General features: G+C 38.1%; 1 protein-coding gene across 14 annotated transcripts in view; it reads left to right on the forward strand.

The window, feature by feature from the left end:
- Positions 1-23,439, forward strand: part of LOC124126894 (CAP-Gly domain-containing linker protein 1-like) — a 118,934-nt gene that overhangs the window by 60,069 nt on the left and 35,426 nt on the right. For 13 of the 14 annotated variants that reach the window (XM_048396080.1, XM_048396083.1, XM_048396088.1 and 10 more), the window contains 4 exons: positions 1,833-1,916; positions 5,181-5,248; positions 7,621-7,709; positions 22,539-22,704. In XM_048396080.1, the coding sequence (XP_048252037.1) occupies positions 1,833-1,916; positions 5,181-5,248; positions 7,621-7,709; positions 22,539-22,704 (407 nt within the window). The remainder of the gene's footprint in view (positions 1-1,832; positions 1,917-5,180; positions 5,249-7,620; positions 7,710-22,538; positions 22,705-23,439) is intronic. The other variant, XM_048396092.1, reaches the window with a different exon arrangement.

Raw genomic sequence — 23,439 nt, forward strand, 5'->3', positions numbered from 1 at the left:
ATTGTTAAAACTTGCAGAAGATTATCCTCTTCCTCATTTGTTTATGTTAATTCTGATGGTGAACCCTGTGGTGATCCATGAGGATCACATGGTGACACTGTGTGACCTGGTCGATTGTGTGTCATGTATGCTGACAGCTGATCCTGATTGCTCGTTGCTCATGCAGTTGACCACGAGTCCACCTGTTTACAGGATTCTTTACAACAGCTTGAATACTGCTGGCGGAACATAATACAACATTCATTCACTCACACATTGATAATAACATAACTTCCAGGTATGGGGGCGATGGGGTAGCCTAGTGGTTAGAGCGTTTGCTCATCACGCTGAGGACCAGGGTTCTATTCCCCACATAGGTACAACGTGTGAAGCCCATTTCTGGTGTCCACTGCTGTGATATTGCTGGAATATTGCTAAAAGCGGCGTAAAACCATACTCCCTCACTCACTTCCAGGTATAACAATACCTGATGCAACATTGTCTGGCAAATAAACAAAGAGGTTGACATATACAAATCTTGTCATCTCTAGCAAAAATGATTCGTTTTGGGCAATCCGTAGATCAATTATAATATTTCCACATAAAAAGTATGTTCTTGTCTCTGAACATTTTGTTTTCTAGACTGCTCCCCTGATTTGGAAAATGAACAACTTTGTCTGAAGCTAAAGTTTCAAGTGCCATGCGTGTCATGTTATGAGAACAGTGACTTATTTGCTTCAGTTTTATGGTTGTTTCAATAAGAAAAAAACCTAACTGACATTTGGAAATTTGATTGGGTTGTCTGAAACATTTCTTAATGATGGCCCAATGAAACAGATTGACAGTTATGTACAATCTATGGAGTGTGTTATTCTTGTGTGTCTTGCGCATGTGTATGACTAGATGATGCACCATTTCTGTATTGTCACACTTGATTTGTCCCTGCTGTAGCCCCATAAGATTCATGTACAGTAAACTACAGTTATAACAGACTAAAAATGGACAACTAATTTTAGTTCGTTATAACCGTAGTTCGTCATAAGCATATATACAACATCTATACAGCAAATGGCCGGGACCAAAAATTAAGTGTGTAATATCCGTCAGTTTAGTATAAGTGTGTTTGTTATAAACATATTTTACTGTACATGGGTAAAATGCAGAAGAGCATGGTTAAATCAGACAAGGACATTCTGTTATGAATGCACAATCAGTAAGTCATCAAGTCATCAACTGGCTTATATTTTGACACTCTCTCAAAGTTTATAAGTGTATATTTCACAAAATGTGATTGAAAAGTAAGGATTTTAAGTTTTGTTGTAATGTTTCTTCCAATACCCGTATAACATTGTATATACAGGCCTCAGTGTACATTTGAGTGTCTGCTAAATACTTTTAAAGAACATTGGTTTAGGGTACTGTCTCACCTGCGTTTTAATGCCTTTGAATTTAGTCTCAAACATTTGGCATAAACCGGTAATATACGGCACACGTTTCACACCAAACAGTATGTGACTTGAAGGCAGACATGATTGTGTGTTGAGTAAGTTAAGATGTAACCCAGCAGTTTCAACTGTTCCTTGATGTGGTTAACCATGGCTTTCTGTATGTCTATTCAGCACTGGCAGGGGAGGGTGTGGTTTGGTTTGAGTTGTTGAGAGTGGTCCCTTTCACTGCTTGAAATATTTGTGAACTTACATTCAATGATACAAAATTGTGTTTTCAGGACCAAAACCTTTAATATTATTTCATAACCTGTTTTGAACCTATTGCATTATTGATAAGGTGTTGGTGTAAGTTCACAATTTCTTCACCTAGATTTCTCTAACATGTTTTGTGTGGCAACCTTTCAGACCTGACTAACAAACTTGAAGTGAATGAAAAAGCCCAGTCTAAGCTCTCGGAGGAGGTCCGTTCCCTGAAGTCGCGGGGATCAGGTGGGTTTCTTTCTGACAATGTGCCTGACTGCTTCTCCCGGCAAGCGTGGCAGTCCCTGTGGGGATTCCGTGGAAGGATCCCTTGGAAGCCTAGATTCCCATTACCTTCTGCTTCCTAACGAACTCTCTAGAGAGGATGAGGTGGTCAGGCTCAGTGATTGTTGCTCATGCTGTCAGTCACTGGTTTATCTGGACTAGACACAGCTATTTATAGGTCACTTTGATGTAGCTGGAATATTGTTGACTGTGGTATTAAATAACATTCATTCCTTATTCCTCTGAAAACACAAAACTGACAGGATTGGGTGGTTGCGTGTTTTGCAAGCATTGCAGGTTGTGGGTCAACATACCCTGACTATGTGGATGACTGCTCTTGCTATTAACCACTTGGTTGCCTGACACAGATGTGATTATTCTCAGTGCATGGTGATATGGCCATTCACTCATGCTCACCATCAAGTGTCTGTTCCCTGAGTACACAGGGCATTTGTAGACACTCACATGTGACGAGTTTCAGCTCTAGATATTCCTGAACCCTTTGTGTGTTGCAAAAGGCAATTATAATTGGATTATGTAGTCAAAGGCTGGTGAGTGAGTCCAGTTGGACCTGGCTAGTGTAGCAGCAGCAGGTGCTAAATGCAGCTCACTTTATTGAGCCTTGGTGTGTAATATATGCCATAGTGCATTTGGCATTGCGGACAGCTGTGATATGTCAAATACATGGCGTAACATGATGTTTAACCCCACAGTTATTTGCCTGCAGCTGAAGTGTGTGTGTGTGCATGAGCTGAATATTGCTTCTAATTTCAGGATATGTCCACATTTGGACACACATTATACAGTCAAGTCTCGTTAATCCGACACTCGTTAATCCGACAATCGGCTTTATCCGACACTAATGATGGGAACCGATTAAATCAGTGTTATTTAGACCCGTTAATCCGACAGTCTCGCACTCCGACACACCTAATTTGCAACGAATTACCGAAATCACTCATTAATCAGTCTCGATAATCCGACACAGTAATCAGCGTACTCCGTGGTCATATGCCCACGAGTACACAGCCTGTGTTTTGATGCGAGACGAATCGGCTGGTAGCTGCATATTACAACGGTTGCAGAGATAAACTTGCTTAACAATAAACAATAATGCTTTAAATAAAGAAAACAGGATAATTCACATGCTTAGATTACCTCAATCTTATTAAAATAAGATACAAGTTCTCGCTATCGACGAGGACATCCCATTACAGGTCACGTCAGAACAACCTTTCGCGAACTATGACCTACCAATGAAATGACCAGCAGGAAGTCAACGTTAGCCACTTAGAAAGCAGCTAGCTTGGGTACCAGTTTCAAAGTTGCGACTTCCATTCCAGACTATGCTTTTTTAAGTATTTTGAATCCGTCATACAGTCCGTAACAGTTGTTATGTGTTAAACTTTAGAGGTTGCATGATTAGAAAACATATTCCGCCAACAATGTAACATAACAATATGAATATTTATTTTATATTTTTTATTACGTGCTTGAATCCTTATCTATTGTGTAATTTCAGATTTTCCATCACAAACGTTCATACTACTAAATTTCCTTTATCCGACATACTTGTTAATCCGACATAATCATATGCAACCATCGATGTCGGATTAACGGGACTTGACTGTATTATGTTCACTGTGATAGATAGGATGAATTAAAGGCTATTGGCCTGTGTCTTTGGAATATAGTTTTAGTCTTGTTTCCCCATCTAAACAAAATATGTCTTTTGAAACATTCAGTTTCAGTTCTTTTAAGCATCAATTCAGGAAATATTGACAGTTCTGTAAAATGTTGTTAGCCTTTTATGCTAATATTTGGATCAAACAAGATTTTGTTCTTGTAGATATTTCAGAAATTTTGATGTGTGTATACAAATAATAATTTTGATGTTAATTATATTGTTATGAGACAAGACTAATTTGAGTCTTGTTTAATGGAATTCAAGGCTGATACGTTATGATACTGAAGAGGACAATTTGTCAAGTACAGAGAAAACATAAAAATAATGAAATGAAACTCTATGGAAAACTTTTTTTATTGTTTCTGACATTTTTTCTCTTCATGGTTGCTGGAATAAAAGTTTCGTGACTTCAGGTTCCATCAATTTCTAAATGACAATAAAAGACTGAACAGGAATCTAGATGTAGTTTTTGTTCAAATTTCTGTTAATGGTACAAGGATATTGTCACATTTATTTAGCTCAGCAAAATATTTTGAATTTTTTTAAAACAGCTCCAAACAAGGGTGGGTTTGATGTACCGTAATCTTTCTAGTTAACACATCTTTGCCTTGTTACATTCTACAAAGTTAGGGAAGTGAGTACTGACATAAAAATAACAGTACAAGCAAATTGGTGTGCCTCTAAACATGATCATGCTTTATTATCAAGAGTAGTTTTGCTCCATTCTATCATGATGAACCCATTCGCTACCATGAAGTTTCATTCTTATTCAAAATGAAATGATGCTGAGAATAGCTTTCCATTCTATTTCACTTGTGTGGTAAGTGGTAAGTTACTGACAAGAGACAGTATGTCAATAACTCGTGTAATGCAATACAGCTTAAAAAAAATGCTTAAAATTATAGAAACGTATATTTGTGTACATATATAAATTAAAAGTGAAATTTGATTTTGGATTTTTTTATGTTTTCATTCGTGTGATTGGGTGGTGCATAGAAGGGAGACAACTCCGCTCAAACTATTGTTTGAGAATGGTGTTGAATGTGTGCTCCCAGAGAATGAATGTGAAGAGCGTGGCACAGTGTTGTGGAACAACAACCAATCAGCTTTGTATATGTGTTTGTTACTGACAGCCTGACAACCAATCAGCTTTGTATATGTTTGTTAGTGACAACCTCACAACCAATCAGCTTTATATATGTGGTTGTCACTGACAACCTCACAACTGAAGCCCAAGATGTTCTGTTTTGTCAGATGTATAACATGTTGCCTCTTTCCAAGCAGGACTGTAAAATTGTACCTGTAAACTGTGCCAATAAACGGGAAAATTAAACAACAGTTTCTTTCCTGAATAATGCACCCTGTTCAAACTGGAAACCTGGTCAGCCTGAGGATACCTTTAGCATGAGATCTTTGGGCGTTTGGAAGACACCTGACAATTTAATACTGTGAAAAAAAATAAATAAATAAAAATGTCTTGTTAAGATGCCTTGTCATTACAGTGTTTCTTCTTAGTTTGAAAATAAATGTGTTTCTTTCAGACCTTCAGCGACAGCTAGCAACAAGCAAGGACAAGATGGATGAGCTCACTGATGATCGTAACAGAGTTGTATGTAGCTTGTGTATCTGTGTATCTTTGGGTGTGTCCCCCCTCTGTGTGTCTGTGTTGACAGCTCACAGTCGCTTGTAGTCGCAGACTAAAACATTCACATCCAGTAGTTGTCATCCATACAGTCGAAGCAAAATCTTGGAGAGTCTCGTTCAAATGTGGTCTTGATCAATGACTCAGATTACTGGGCAGCTGGTCCCTTCATGGTTCATGATGCTTTTTGTGAAATGACTGTTAAACAAGCGAACCATGACTACTTAGTGAATTTATACATATCGTCCCATTGGTGATTTCAACTTCTAACTAGGGGCTGAATTGGATATGCTTCTGCATCAAGGCAGATTTCTTCTTTCCTCTGCATAAACAGAAATATATCTCACTACACAATCCCTACTTGTTTTCTTCTGATCACAGGCATTCTGCAACGCAATACACCTGAATGGTGATGTCATGGGATAGCAGCATCGCAGAATATGGCTTGCTTTAACCTAACAGACTCTTGAAAATTTATTGGGATAAATATTCTCGAACTTTCCAAGATTTTGCCTGGAAATGATCAGCTGAATTAATTGAATATTTTAGATCCATAGAAGCTGATTTCCTATCCATATATTGTCAATACTAGCTAGAGGATGATGTAGCACATATGAATAGTGTCCAGGGTAGTGTGACAACTTCTTGTGTCTTGGAGTAGTTCATCTGTCTTACAGCCCAGAACACTGTATGTAGAAACCTACCCTCCAAGTTCATGAAAACAGGTTTAAGGTCAAGGTATGCCTAAGAATTAACAAAGTATGATACCATATTGGATCTGGTTTTGTTTCAAGTTTAAAGCGACTGGGATGAAGTCAAGTTGTAGGTAGTGGGTTTGATAAAATGTTTGTTTTATTTAATTGTAGAGGCTATAATTAAGAGACATACACTAAGAGTACCCTGTTTGAGGATTGAATAGAGTTAGCAACTGGCTTCAGTTTATTTTGATAATTTATTAACTACTCAAGTTCATCAATAAATTGGTTTTCTGAAGCAGTCGTTAAGTAGCTATCACAATGTTGTATTTTGCAGACCTAGTACTGATTCGGTAAATGGAAGGAGTTGTCAGATTAACCCTGGTAGTTGTGGATCTCCACCTATATTCCTCCACATAACATCACTGCACCCTGTCCTAACGAGTATCTGGATGTATCATAAAGACAATGTTTATGGTGCAATCCTCTTGGATAGAGATGGGTCAATTTCAATAGGAAAAGATATGATAAATAGATTTAGAGATAAATTAAATCTTTCAGATGTATTCATACAAAAAAAATCATAAATATTTGTTCCCGAACATGGAAAATAATATATTCCTTGAAATAATACAAGTTATTTTTACAACTGTTTGCAAAGTTCACAATAACAACCTTTAAAAATAATAACTCCATCAAACAATTACAGGTCAAATTTTTGTGTGAAAGTTGATGAAATCCATCTATCATGCCTTAATGCATGCAAACAGTTGAAAGTGTGTGAAGGCCTTTACCTCGGAGTATTGTTGTTTTTGCATTTGAAACAGTTATTAGGCAAACTGACAGGTAATATTACAAATAATATAATGGTTGTTTCCATGGTAACCGAAAAACACAATGTTTGTTATATTTCTGAAGTTCTTGATCTAAAACTTGCAAGTCAAATTTAATATATTTATTTTAATAAGTGCAAGATCATCCAGGTGCCCAACTGTTTTGTTTTATTTTGGTTAAGATTTATATCCTGGCACGGAAGTGCTGAGCCTGGTTGCCATAGCTTCTAGTGTGCCTCCTCCACTGTGTTTCTATTTCAGTGTTGGCTGTCTCCACCATCTTGTGTTTCCTATTGAATATTGTCATGTAATTTGATTTGCTGTTGAGCTTTAAATGTGTTGTTTGTTTTCTGTTATCATTATTAATACTGTGAGACTGTGTGCCCCACATACATATTTCATATTTCATCACTGAAATTATTTTGTTGTCGATATCATTAATTCATAAGAATAAATCACTACAGAATTTCAGACCATCTTTCATAAAAATCACAGTGACTTTTTCTTTAGAAGTCAAATAAGGATGGTTGAAATTACAGTTTATATCAAATTGTTCAGGAAAAATCGTGTTTCAAAATTATATACATATATCTTTTTATCTTCCCTTTGTTAATTTAATTGACATGGCAAAGAGAAAAACAGATGCATATTAATGGTCATCATTGCAAATTTTCTGTCACATTTTGAAATCTGTGTATTTGCACATTTGTCATTGATCACCTAACACCTGTGGTTCATTCTCCTCCGTTCAGTGTTGGCACATCGGCTCGGCAAGTGTGTTTTTATTTTCATTTCCTTTTCCTCCCCGAAGGAAGCGCAGTTGGCCGACCTGATGAAAAACTCGGGTGATAACTCTAAGCAACTCTCACTGATGAATGACCAAGTAGCCGAGAAGACTAGGTTAGTTGTCCTAAACCCACAGCTCAGCTTGGTAATACCACTGCATGCCAGCTGCTTGCCTGCTTTACCTGGTGACTGTTGCATGCACGTTTGGTGTCATTGTTACTCACTTGTTGGTTTCATTAACAGGTTGATTTCCTTGTTTTAAAGGAGGGAGGAAGGCAAATGGATACTTAAGGACATTGGTGTGTTTCAATTACATATGGATATGTGAATTCAAGTTGATTGAGAGTATGAATACACAATGCCTTTTTAGAAAGTGGTCAAATGTCACAGATTTTATGTTTGTGGTAACGCCTTCTTTGTTAGATACAAATTCTAGTACATTTTTGGGTTGTGTCCCATCCAGGATTCAAACCGACACTTTCAGAGTGAGGCACCTAATTGCCCGCACACAAAGTTAGTGATCTCACCCACTCAGCTACTGAGGCTTCCACAAGTATGGAAGTCCCACAACTGGAAGTCTAGATCTACACAAAGTACCTGATCTAGATTACCATTTGTCCCTAATATAACATTGATTGAGAGTAACTTTGATAAATAATCTGTATTCTGTAGTGAATTATGGAAAGTTTGTAGGTTTTACAAGCAATCGGCAAAACTACACTTTGGTTTTGATCCAAAATTCAAATTTGGAGCTGGTCTTATTTAAAAACGTGTCCACAAGAACCATTTACCTTCCATTGTCAGGATTTAATGGTATTGGTTTTCTCAGAGTATGCCTTTGTTTTCAGCATGGTATTCTATTGCATGTATTGCTCATTCGTTTTCTTGAATTTTGATTTTGATTTAATCCTTTTTAATATTTGATGGGTTTGGCTTTGTGTGATGTGCTTCATCATTTTTTGCTTGTGCCATTTCACTTTTCATTATTCATGATTTCCCTTACTTTTCAGAATACTTTCCCCACATGATTAATTTGCACAATCCTCATCCTCCGGGGTTTTGTTCACTGTCACCCATTATACTGCAGACATGGGAGCTATAAATATGGGTTGTTGTAGAATCTGCTTTAAAAATATAACTGTTACCGGGTAATCTTTTATCTATTTTTATGCAATTTTCAAATACCAAAAAATCTAATCTGTAAATGAAGGACTTAGTTCATTTTTGCTTCATGCCATATTCAAGAACTTATTATGGCTTTGAAATTATCCAGATAATTCATTCTTGGCTTACATAGACAGCGATAAGATTAATGTATGGATCAATCTTGTTCCATGCTCGTTTGGCAGGGATTTATAAGAACCATTGCCTGACGCCCAGGTACAGATTTACAGGTCATTATTCGTCATTGCTCCTGGACCCATGGAGATTTAAGGTTAGAATTTGTCCCCAGTAAGCTATGCTGGTCGTAAGAAGCGACTTAATGAAATAGGTGGTCCCGGCATGTCAGTGCACCAGCAACTGATGCTCACAATATCAATCACTAGATTGTCTGGTCCAGACATGATTATTTACAGGCTATACCCGGGGTATCTGGAATGAAGCTTTCTTTGTGTGGTGTTATAACAATGAACACACAGTGCTACTGGAACATGGTCCAGTGACCATCAACTCCTGTCAAACTCTTTGAAGAAGGAATAGTCACCATGGCTTGGTTTACAGTTTCAGTGTGGGTCTACTAGTTGTAATTATTGAAATAAGGTTAATCATTAACTGATACATTGATTATACATTTCTAAATATGTGTTGAAAAAACCAAGGAAGGTGGATGTTATCCTCCCATCAATTAATTAAGCAGAACTTATATGTATTTGGAACATTATGGATAACAGAATTCATGATTGATTTGAACTAATCAATCATCATTGCAATCAATTATTTGGAACAACCAGCATGACTTGAATCCACCTAGCTGGGACTGCCGCAGACCTGCATCTCTCTAAGGCGTTATAGTCTATATAACAGTTGACAAGCCTCTCTGATGATGCATCTTCTGCTAGGTAGCAGGCAGGTGGCTGGCTTGGGGATAATGATGATCACATGCATGGGAAGTATCACACTGAGAACACTGCAAAGTTTGAATAAGCAGACCTGGCCTTGGAAACACTTGCTAACTGCATTCACAAGATAACACCTCACTTTAGGCAGTTACAGCTTTAACTTTCAATTCAGCGGTCACTGAGTTTCGTACTAAGATTTGAGTCTGCATAGGTACAATGGGTTCAGCCCTTCCTTGGGTTTTCCTAGCTGGAATGTTGCTGGAATATTTTTAGAGTGGTATAAACACATACTCATTTAATGGCAGTATGTTATTTAGAAGTTATACAGTTAAAACATTTGTTTCTTAAAACCCTGAGAAATTTTCACTCTTCTAGCAAAGACATGTGCCAAATTCTTACTTACTTGCCGTTTGCAGTACACATTTCAGAACTTTTATTCACTTGCCGTATACAGTACACATTTCAGAACTGGTATTTGCTTGCCGTATACAGTACACATTTCAGAACTGGTATTTGCTTGCAGTATACAGTACATATTTCAGAACTGGTATTTGCTTGCAGTATACAGTACACATTTCAGAACCGGTATTTGCTTGCAGTATACAGTACACATTTCAGAACCGGTATTTGCTTGCAGTATACAGTACACATTTCAGAACTGGTATTTGCTTGCAGTATACAGTACACATTGTAGAACTGGTATTTGCTTGCAGTATACAGTACATATTTCAGAACTGGTATTTGCTTGCAGTATACAGTACATATTTCAGAACTGGTATTTGCTTGCAGTATACAGTACACATTTCTGAACTGGTATTTGCTTGCAGTATACAGTACATATTTCAGAACTGGTATTTGCTTGCAGTATACAGTACATATTTCAGAACTGGTATTTGCTTGCAGTATACAGTACATATTTCAGAACTGGTATTTGCTTGCAGTATACAGTACACATTTCAGAACTGGTATTTGCTTGCAGTATACAGTACACATTTCAGAACTGGTATTTGCTTGCAGTATACAGTACACATTTCAGAACTGGTGTTTGCTTGCAGTATACAGTACACATTTCAGAACTGGTATTTGCTTGCAGTATACAGTACACATTTCAGAACTGGTATTTGCTTGCAGTATACAGTACACATTTCAGAACTGGTATTTGCTTGCAGTATACAGTACACATTTCCGAACTTGTATTTGCTTGCCATATACAGTACACATTTCAGAACTGGTATTTGCTTGCAGTATACAGTACACATTTCAGAACTGGTATTTACTTGCAGTATACAGTACACATTTCAGAACTGGTATTTACTTGCAGTATACAGTACACATTTAAGAACTGGTATTTGCTTGCAGTATACAGTACATATTTCAGAACTTGTATTTACTTGCAGTATACAGTACACATTTCAGAACTGGTATTTGCTTGCCATATACAGTACATATTTCAGAACTTGTATTTGCTTGCAGTATACAGTACATATTTCAGAACTTGTATTTACTTGCAGTATACAGTACACATTTCAGAACTGGTATTTGCTTGCCATATACAGTACATATTTCAGAACTTGTATTTGCTTGCAGTATACAGTACATATTTCAGAACTGGTATTTGCTTGCCATATACAGTACACATTTAAGAACTGGTATTTGCTTGCAGTATACAGTACATATTTCAGAACTTGTATTTACTTGCAGTATACAGTACACATTGCAGAACTGGTATTTGCTTGCAGTATACAGTACACATTGTAGAACTGGTATTTGCTTGCAGTATACAGTACACATTTCAGAACTGGTATTTGCTTGCAGTATACAGTACATATTTCAGAACTGGTATTTGCTTGCAGTATACAGTACATATTTCAGAACTGGTATTTGCTTGCAGTATACAGTACATATTTCAGAACTGGTATTTGCTTGCAGTATACAGTACACATTTCAGAACTGGTATTTGCTTGCAGTATACAGTACACATTTCAGAACTGGTATTTGCTTGCAGTATACAGTACACATTTCAGAACTGGTGTTTGCTTGCAGTATACAGTACACATTTCAGAACTGGTATTTGCTTGCAGTATACAGTACACATTTCAGAACCGGTATTTGCTTGCAGTATACAGTACACATTTCAGAACTGGTATTTGCTTGCAGTATACAGTACACATTTCCGAACTTGTATTTGCTTGCCATATACAGTACACATTTCAGAACTGGTATTTGCTTGCAGTATACAGTACACATTTCAGAACTGGTATTTACTTGCAGTATACAGTACACATTTAAGAACTGGTATTTGCTTGCAGTATACAGTACATATTTCAGAACTTGTATTTACTTGCAGTATACAGTACACATTTCAGAACTGGTATTTGCTTGCCATATACAGTACATATTTCAGAACTTGTATTTGCTTGCAGTATACAGTACATATTTCAGAACTTGTATTTACTTGCAGTATACAGTACACATTTCAGAACTGGTATTTGCTTGCCATATACAGTACATATTTCAGAACTTGTATTTGCTTGCAGTATACAGTACATATTTCAGAACTGGTATTTGCTTGCCATATACAGTACACATTTAAGAACTGGTATTTGCTTGCAGTATACAGTACATATTTCAGAACTTGTATTTACTTGCAGTATACAGTACACATTGCAGAACTGGTATTTGCTTGCAGTATACAGTACACATTGTAGAACTGGTATTTGCTTGCAGTATACAGTACACATTTCAGAACTGGTATTTGCTTGCAGTATACAGTACATATTTCATAACTGGTATTTGCTTGCAGTATACAGTACACATTTCAGAACTGGTATTTACTTGCCGTTTACAGTACACATTTCAGAACTGGTATTTGCTTGCAGTATACAGTACACATTTCTGAACTGGTATTTACATGCAGTATACAGTACACATTTCAGAACTGGTATTTGCTTGCAGTATACAGTACACATTTCTGAACTGGTATTTACATGCAGTATACAGTACACATTTCAGAACTGGTATTTGCTTGCAGTATACAGTACATATTTCAGAACTGGTATTTGCTTGCAGTATACAGTACATATTTCAGAACTGGTATTTGCTTGCAGTATACAGTACATATTTCAGAACCGCTATTTGCTTGCAGGATACAGTACACATTTCAGAACTGGTATTTGCTTGCAGTATACAGTACACATTTCTGAACTGGTATTTGCTTGCAGTATACAGTACACATTTCTGAACTTGTATTTACATGCAGTATACAGTACACATTTCTGAACTGGTATTTGCTTGCAGTATACAGTACATATTTCAGAACTAGTATTTGCTTGCAGTATACAGTACATATTTCAGAACTGGTATTTGCTTGCAGTATACAGTACATATTTCAGAACCGGTATTTGCTTGCAGTATACAGTACACATTTCAGAACTGGTATTTGCTTGCAGTATACAGTACACATTTCAGAACTTGTATTTGCTTGCAGTATACAGTACACATTTCAGAACTGGTATTTGCTTGCAGTACACATGCTGTGTTGCTCTTTGTGTATATCTGATGGGAGGGTTTTTGTTCTGTTATGCTTTCACATATAACACATATAAACTTATTTATCAAGCCAAGCAATGCTTCTTTATACATTGGTTGTGGATATTTATGTTTTGTGTTTTTTTATATGTCTTTTAGTGTTCTATGTGATACTTTTGTTTCGAATTCAGCAAAGCTGCACTGTGATAAGTTGGCAAATTAAAAAAACAAAAGGACAGTTTTTGGATTCACAGATATTTTAAGCAGTTGTCGAGGAATATATCACGATAAGGACAATTCTTAATTTTCAGTTAGTCTTAATAACGTCAAATTGTAGAGACATTTGGATGGTAAGTGAGACATTTAAACAAGTTAATGTAGAAAATTGTTTAGGCTATCAATGAGTTATGTCAAAGATTATATTGTTAGAGAAGTTTGATGAAAACTTTTATTTTAGAATTTTCCCTTTTGATTTGCTTCGTCCAAAAGTGCTGTATTAGAAGAAAAACATTTCAAATATACATATGTTTATACTGCAGAAGTCAGAGGCCACCAGTCAGGGATGTATCAAGATTTTAATCATCAATAACCGTAATTGTCTACCAGAGTGAATCACAAGACATTCAGTGTACCACATCCCTTGGCATTAGGTTGGCATCCCTTGCGTGACGCAGGAGGCTACGTGATTGGATCGAGTAAGCCTTGGGAACCTTGGTGACACGCCATCATACTGCAGTAATATGGTCGTTGTTCATAATATAAACCACTGGTTTGTCTGGCCCAGGCTCAGTAACTTATGGCCACAGGTTCCCAGATGTCTTAAGGCATTGCAAATCACTTCTAATGAGTTGCATCCCAAAGGACGTTTTAGAAACGTAGGATCTCTTACCCACTTGTCCTGGGAACAATGAGATGTGTTTTAGATACGTAGGATCTCTTACCCACTTGTCCTGGGAACAATGAGATGTGTTTTAGAAACGTAGGATCTCTAACCCACTTGTCCTGGGAACAATAAGATGGGTGGATGACCATAGCAGTGCCCAAGTAATAGACCCTAAAGCACTGAAGGTTATTGGCTTTACCCTATTTTCGGGATTCCATCTCAGAAGTAGTTCACATAGGTGTCATAGAGGGTTACAATGATGGTGACCATGTTGTCCAAGGAGGGCTGGTAGTGGACAGTACTCAATGTGTTAGGCCGTTCTTAGTCAAGTTAACCTTTGCCAAATATGTAACCCAGGTGAGAGTAGGACCCCATTACTTATTGCTTGTCACAGGACCTGACTAGGATGGGCACTGGGTGATGAGGCTGTGTGACTGCTGAGTGTATCTCATTGTAGCATAGTGGAGCATTGCTCTCACTATCAACATCTGCTTTGTGAACAGGTCATGGTGGTACAGCTGTCATGGCGCAGCCGTGTGAACAACATTCACTCACTGCAAGACAACACGATATAGCTAGAACACCCTCACTGTGGCACCGGCCAGATTTGGAAGTATAAGTAATGCCTCCAAAACTGTACAATGATTGAATTCTTTTCGAAAAGATTCATCTGTTATCATATCACTGCCTGTTCCTTGGCATGATTCAGTTACAATAATTCATTGACCATGTTCCTACTAATTGAAGTTCCCACATTATAATCTGTCTTGTAATCACATCCCTTGGTGGGAGTTTCCACCATTTCGGTTGCCACAATATAAACTTAACATCAAACATAATAAGAAACCTCTTAATAAGCATATATATTCACATGTATTCATAAAGTTGGAAGATTTGAAGATACTAGAAGCATGCATAGCAGTTAGTCAATGGCATATCTTTGTTTACATTACTTAACTAACTTAGATATTTATAAAATTGTATTTATTTTGTCTTCAGGAATGTCATTTCATACATTTCCTTGAACTCACAAGGGAAGAACATGTGGCCCAGTGATCTTGGCTGCTGCAATTTGCTGTGCAGAGTTGCATCCCTTAGTCTTGGATCCGCTGATTGTGATATTTGGGATTTCCTCTGATTACGATGATTACTTGATCTGTCATGTTGTTTAATCTGTGTGTATGGTGAGATTTTGTTAAATTGATTGAGGTATAATAAGAGTTTATGTGGGGATTGGATGTTGATGTTGAAGGTTCCAGTGACCTGTAATTTGACAATGTTGCTGGTTGATTGAAAATTAAATGGTGCTCAAATGATAGAAAGTACAATTCATCCAAGGGTTACAACTGTGAAAGTCACTTGACTATGTCAATAGTGTGTGGCATAAACATACTGTCCGATCTATGCGTACTGAGCTCCTTCATAGAAGACTGTAACTGTGGCAGGAATTAGTAGTTGAACCTCCACTGTCTTTGTGAAGAATGCTATTGATTATCTCTTGTGAACATCAGTTTTCACCCTTTCTGGCAGTGAAATTGATTCTACTAAAATAGAACACAGGATTTGAAGGCTTAACCCAATCAGCAGCAGGGACAGGATGGTCAAAGAGCTAATGGCACTGAGGCTGTCAAGACCTTGGCACCTGAATACTTTGACAAAATGTCAAAACTTTTTTCTCAGAATTCTGACTATATGTTTGATCTGAAAACTGTGTCCTATGAAAAATCATTTGAACATACATATGACTTTCCCGACAAATCGTCTAAGCTCACAGCCGTCTATTCAAAAAGACAACCAAACTCTTTCCATAATCTTCAGAAATCTCGATTATATGATTCAGACAAATTGTGTAAATTTTCATCTGGCTTTCCTGATAATTTTATCGTATACAATATTTTAGACAATTAATAATTTCGATTTGAAAAATGGATCAGATCACAAAACATTGACAGGGTTAAATGGTATGGTTATGACAGTATGACATTTGGGGATCAGAAAAAGATTATGAAATCTCTTGTTAAGGGTCATTTCTCATTGCCATGATAATTGTTCAGGAAATAGCTGGAAAAACTGTGATGCCAAACAGGACATCCAGTCAGTGCTTTGGAGCATCAGTAATGGGTGAACTTCACCTGCAGATGGTTAACATGGGGGAAATTTAGTATTATATGGTTATCTAATTTTAGATTTGTCTAATCAGACAGTGTTGGAGAAGAAAACCCCATATTGTTGTTATTCCTTTTGTAACTAGTTAGAAGTACTACCATTTGACATTAACATATTCAGGATGTTAGTTGCAGTTTATTGATTTCATTTCATGGAAGGCCAAATAAATGTATGTGTAGCAGTTTCAAAGACAAGCAGGACAGTGAGTCATCCATTGTCGATAGTGATGAGAAGATCGTTCATTAACAGTTAGTGATGTATTCACATTCCAGTTGTGTATGGATCTCCAGATCCTGGTGGGGCAGTGCCTTACATCAATCAGCCACCCATGACCTTTGTGATAGAATTCTTGGCACAGAAGGGAACTCTGGCAGTGATGTGTCTTGTGTGCACAGGGCAGCTGTTGCAGACGACTAAGAGTCAATTAGGACCGAGAAACAAATGACATCAAATCGAACATTGTATCATTTCACTTCACGATGATGACAGGCCTTTTATATAATTTTCGTTCACGTTTGCGCATTAATGTTATTCAAAAGAGGCAAGTACTGATCACCAGATGATAAACAGTAGTATCAGTCGATAAGCTTATGGTCAGCAACAAATGTGAGCTCTGCGTGGTTCTCTCAGAGGGTTTCAATTTCAATAAATCAGTTTCCATTAACACCCGAGGTTGTGTTGGTCAGAACACTCTCTTGTTTGGAGGTATGTACAGCACTGAGTGACCAGTATCTGGCGAGAAGGGGCCTCTGAGACATGGAGTATCATGTTGATCAGTGTCACTGGGCACTAAGATTGGATGCACTCAAGTCTGCAGGCGCCTGTTGATCAGGAGCTGTGGAGGCAGATGTGTCCTGGCCTTGTTGATCAGGGCCCTCTTGCACAAAACGATTTTAGCGTTAAGGTTATCTTAAGGCTATGTTAAAGTATGGGAGTTACGACCGTCTTAGAGCTAAGATTGCTTTGTGCAAGTGGGCCCTGGAGCTATGGAGGCAGATGTGGCCTAGTCATGCTGACCAGTGGTCAGGAAGGGGGACACTCTCCTGGGTATGGACATCAAACAGACCATTGTCAGCTTACAGTCCATTTGACTTTACTCAAGCTCTTGTTTGCCCCAGTTTGCTGCTATAGTCTGTGGTCAAGGTAGTCAATGGTCAGTTATAAGCTGATTGACAATACTCTGGTAGGCATTGATTACTGTATTGATCCTTCAGTTACAATGGTTGTGTGCAATAAGGTTTGATTTAGTTTGCACAAGCCCTCCTATGACCACTGCTAGGTCCTACATTGAACGACTGTAAGAAACCAGGTGCACTTGTGACCCAGTGCTCTCGGCAGCCCACAGTGCTGTGCAGAGCTGATTGTCTGGCCATGTCATGATTCTCTACATGGGATGTAAGGGCATTTGATCCAATGGATTATGAAAGTACTATAGGCCTAATTTGCTCAGGGGTTTCAGTTCTCCATGCAGAGTTACATCCATTAGCTGTACAAGGAACTGATGATGGGATAAAACCCGCAAATGTCCCCTGAATCTTGGTTTGTCAGTGTGATAACATTTCACCAAAATGCTAATGTCTACACCCAGAAAGATCTGGGTCTCTCTCGCACATTTAGATGCCATGCTGTGGTATTTACGGGTTAGAAAAGGTCCCCAGCAACCTATGCTGATCGTAAGAGGCGACGGGTGTTTTACGGGTGGTCAGGCTCAGTGACCGGGTGGAGAGCATGTCATTGTACCCTGGTGATGTAGATCGTTGCTCACAATATCCATCACTTGTTTGTCTGGTCCAGACTCGTTTATTTACAGGTTGCCATCATATACCTGGAATATTTCTGAGTGTAACGTTACAAACCAAACAAACCAAACAAACAAAAATATGATGAATTACTGTTTGATGTCATAATCTATCTTAACTGACTGACATAACAATTAAGCACCAGGGCCCACTTGCACAAAGCGATCTTAGCGCTAAGATGATCGTAACTCCCATACTTTAACATAGGCTTACAATAGTCGTAGCGCTAAGATCGCTTTGTGCAAGTGGACCCTGGTCAGTGTTCCAAGTTAATATGCAGGTTTCATCCTCCACATGAGTACATATGAAACACTTTCCTTCTTGTCATCCTATTGCTTGGATATTGCTAAAAGTGATGTTAGTCCCTACTCTTTCACAGGATGGACCATGAAAACGTCAGTAGTAATCAGGATTCAGGAGTAATTAAATTTGCTTCCCAGACAGTTTGCTTGTCATTATACCTCTTGCCTATTATTGAGAGGCATAAGGGCTCATGACATTTCCTGATTGGTTTGGGTGTCACAGTGACCAGCCTCATGAGGTCAGTGTCTACTGTCAGTTCTGAAGGACTATGGTTATGGATTAGAAGCTGCTGCTTAGTGGAAGAAATTGGGCCTGGATTTGTGACTCACGGTGTAAACAAATATCAATTAGGGCAAATAAAATATTTAAAATATTTTCTCAATTTAAAAAAAATGATTGAATCTTACTATGAATACCTTTTGCATGAGAGACAACTTCTAAAAAAGGGTGAAAAAGTAATCCTGTGTACTTTCAAAATAGCAAAAATATTGTTAAGAAAAATATGCGAACAAAATGGCAACCGATGTAGAAAATTCTGTATGTATGTTTATCTCCTCGTTTCACATTTAAGTATCGATTTTTCATGAAATACCTCATTTAAAAACTCTTAAATTTCAAATTCAGCCTGTCACCAATACTGATGGCAAGAAGGGAACCAAGCTGTGTTGAAGAAGACTGTTTTCTTGAGAGATACAAAAAGTTGCTGTGTATCATCAAATTTAACTGAGTGAACAGCAAGTTTAACGCTTAAACTATTTCTTTCCAGTAGTATGTGAAACAAGAGCAACACCATGCAGGGAATGGGGAACCAGTAATTTTGTGTATGATCATAGGGATTGACAAAGATGTCATGCGGTCCCTGGTATTTGATCAGGGAGTCAAGTTTTCATTGCTGAGTCACCTCTGGCCAAGCCAGAGCCAATCAATAAAAAGACAAATCCCTGAGGGTTAGTGAGCTTCGCTTGTTCCTCGAGACATGTTTTAGGGTTAGAGAGCTGCTGTTGGGAAGGGTGTGCTGGGGGGGTAGGAAGCTGTTGTTTTCCTTTCTGCAGTGTTGTGATGAGATGGGGTTTGACATTAAGAAAGTAAAGTAGGAAAAATATTGAAAGTTGTATTAATTACATCTGATGGTAGAAATGATGAAATTATTTTAAGGAGAAGATTTTATTAGTGCTGTTCATGTGCTAGTTTATGGTATTTCATTATCTTTAGTGAATTATTGGTGTAGATTACACCCAAAAGAAATCTCTTTTTATTCATAGAATTTCAGAAATCATGTTAAATCAAAATCCATTTGTCTTTAGTTTGTTTTAATAAATTATTATGGTTTCACTTTTGATATAGTTTACAAGCATGTAATACATGTATTACATTCAAGAAGAGATTTCTTCAGCTTGGTCAGTTTGGTCCAGACGACATAAACTACTTGAACTTGTGAACAACATGTTTATGCTATTTCACTGTTGAGCATACTAAATGTAGTAAGAAAACTATATTTGTTTAAAGAAGGAATGGTACAATATTTCTCAAGGTTTCTCTCTGTGATTTTAATAATATTTGTCCTGATCAGGGCAGGAGAAATATGACCGTGTGATATTACAGGCAAATTGACATTATTATCAAGCCACCACCGGGACAGACTATAATCAATAAATCTGTATACCACAGGGCCTTATACAGCTCCAGTTAATGAGGAATTATTTTAGGCATTGTTTTGAAGACAGCTTTGCTGTTATCTAGGACATCACAACAAAGAGGGGTTAATGTCGCAACTAATGTAGTAAATTACAGCCAACAAACAAACTGAATATTATTTGTCAAGTTGGTTCATTATCATAATATCTTGAGGAATTCTTTCAAATGATTTCAGTATTCATAGTGAAAACAAATACTTCTCAAAGCATCTGCTGTTTTTTGTTTTTTGTATTCCATTTCTAGCCTTGGTGTTAATGTAATTAATGCCAGTTGTGTTACTGACAGGTTGTGGGTAATCACAAACTACAAGATTTAAATGAACATAACAAAATTTGGGTTAGCTGACAAAAAGGATTTTTAATAGTTAAATGGCCTTTAATGCTAAATGGCCTTGTCTTCTTTCAACTGCTTTTGGCTGATTAAATTATATGGCAAACAGAAAAGGACGAGTCTATTGTTGTTTTGGTAAGTGAAGATAGATGTGTTTAATTATGCCACTGTCATGTGATGTGGCAGTGTAGTGGATGTTGCAGACAATATTTAGTGACCCGTGAAGATAAGGGGTAGTTAGGACTTCAGCAACCCATACTTGCCGAAAAAAGGCGACTATGCTTGTTGTAAAAGGCAACTAACAGGATCAGGTGGTCAAGGCTTGCTGACTTGGTTGATGCATGTCATCGTATCCCAATTGTGTGGATCGATGCTCATGATATCAATCACTGGATTGTCTGGTCCAGACACAATTATTTACTGACCGCCATCAGCTTGAATATTGCTGAGTGTGGCGTTAAACAACAAACAAACAAACGAAACAAAACAATATTTAGAGTGTGACATTTTGAGATACATGTATTGAAAACACCAAATGCCAAAGATCCATAATATGAATTCGGTTCTTGTTATCTTTTATGCCAATAAATGAACTTGGCATCAAAATTGCTTGTACTGTAACAATGTTTGTTTTTGGAAATCATGTGCCTTTACACAAGTTGCCTTTAACAATGATGAAACATTGATTGCTGAGATGGAGTATAATTGTGATTCAGAGAATGCTTTTCAAAGTCTGTTGGTCACTCTTAATAATGTACAGTACCTGATCTCTTCAAATTATAGAGAGAGACTATGATTTGAGCCGTTGCTCATCATGCTTGCAACCTGGTTCCATTCCCCACATGGGTACTATATGCAAAGCCCACTCTGTATTATAGCTGGCATGTTGTGGAAAGTGGTGTACAACCATTACTGGAACTGAGAAAGGATATAGGGCTTGGGCTCAAATTGGAATATATTTCTAGTACATCAGAAATAACTTTTTGAAATGAATTCTCAAAGATCTTCATACTTTATAATAATTGAGTGAAAAGGGCGACCATCACAGCTTGCTTTGGGAGGTGAGTATTGATTTTGTCTTGCGGTGAACGCTTGCGAACACATCTACATATTAGCAGTAGCTCATGATGGTCGGGCCTCGATTAGATCCGATTCTGTCAGAGCTGTCCTTTTCTCGTCTGTAGGGAATCTCTGTAAGTAGGACAGTGTTTTTTTGTCCCTTGTCTGTATTTTTTGATAATTCGCGGACGATTTCTAGCAGACTTGCCTTTCCATACACCCAGGTTTCAGTTCTCCATGCCGTAGTTTGAATTGTAATATGTTAAGAAACATGTTTTTTTCCCTCATGACAGACCCATATTTTGGGTAATTTGAGATGGAAGGAGCGATCGTGAGTGGTGTTTGATCCATGTGTCTGATTGCCTTATTGATACTTGTGATTGTTTCATATTTCATGTGAATGATCATCTTGTGTTTGTGAACATGTTACAAGGATATTTATATGATGACATCATCAGATTGTAGTGACAGCTTTCTTTGATATGTAATTGTTTGGGAATATGATTAAAGAATGCAGTTTGGGATTATGTATGGAGTTTGAGCCTAGGTCCTAGAACTGTATCTTCTTGTAGTGTTGGATTGACAGGCTATGTGGAGATTGAGACATGTGCCTTGCTAGTAGAAGTAGACAGTGCATTATGCCTCTGTGGATGTGACATTTGAAATGCATTGAAGATAAGGAGGAGACATGCTGATTTATCCTAGGTTAGAAGTCACATGGTTACAATCACCTTGTTTCTTTTAGTTGAGCAGCAAAATATATAATGTGTGAAAAATATTAATTAATTTGATCAAGAATTTGTATTTATCCTTCTTTTTTTATTAAGTGGTGTCAAGTTCAGCAGTGTGTCATTACATGTATTAGGAATGCATGTTAGCCTTTCACAAAGGAAGAAAGATTTGTTTTGTTCAATGTTTTTTTCCTATGAATTAATGTGTTTTAATAATGTCAAGTTTATTGTTTTTGTTGTTAGGTGGAATAGTGTTGACATGAAGATTTTTGAATGTTTTGTGAAATATGTTGTAATGTTGATGGTGTATTCTGATTTCAGACTTGCAGTCAATTTCTGTATGCTGTATTTAAGGTCAATAACAGAGTGCACATGTTTTCGATTTTCAGAAAAATCGTGGATCTACAAAACGACTTGTCCAGTTCTACACAAAAGCTTGCAATCCTTAATGAAACAATAGAACAATTAAAGGCAGACCAAGAGAAGGAGAAGGAGGGTATTGTAAATAAAAGTAGAGATGATGTGAAGGTGCTACAGGGAACATTGGAGGATGTGGTAAGACTTGGGGCGAGATGTGGGAGGGGTGGGGCTAGATGTGTGAGGGGTGGAGGCTAGGTGTGGGAGGGGTGGGGCTAGATGTGTGAGGGGTGGAGGCTAGGTGTGGGAGGGGTGGAGCTAGATGTGTGAGGGATGGAGGCTAGGTGGGAGGGGTGGGGCTAGATGTGTGACAGGTTGGGCTAGATGTGTGAGGGGTGGGGCTACATGTGTGAGGGGTGGGGCTAGATGTGTGAGGGGTGGAGGTTAGGTGGGTGAGGGGTGGAGCTAGATGTGTGAGGATGGAGGCTAGGTGGGAGGGGTGGGGCTAGATGTGTGACAGGTTGGGCGAGATGTGTGGGGGGTGGGGCTACATGTGTGAGGGGTGGGGCTAGATGTGTGACGGGTTGGGCAAAATGTGTGAGGGGTGGGGCGAGATGTGAGGGGCAGGGCTAGATGTGTGAGGGGCGGGGCTAGATGTGTAATGGGTTGGGCGAGATGTGTGAGGAGTGGGGCTGGGTGGGGCTAGATGTGCTGAGATTGGGGCTAGATGTGGACAGGGTTGGGGCTAGATGTGGTCAGGGGTGGGACTAGATGTGGTCAGGGTTGGGGCTAGATGTGGTCAGGGTTTGGGCTAGATGTGGTCAGAGTTGGGACTAGATGTGATCAGGGTTGGGGCAAGATGTGGTCAGGGTTGGGGCTAGATGTGGTCAGGGTTGGGGCTTGATGTGGTCAGGGTTGGGGCTAGATGTGATC

Source organism: Haliotis rufescens, unplaced genomic scaffold (assembly GCF_023055435.1).
Source record: "Haliotis rufescens isolate VD_foot unplaced genomic scaffold, xgHalRufe1.0.p SCAF_15, whole genome shotgun sequence".
Taxonomy (NCBI): domain Eukaryota; kingdom Metazoa; phylum Mollusca; class Gastropoda; order Lepetellida; family Haliotidae; genus Haliotis; species Haliotis rufescens.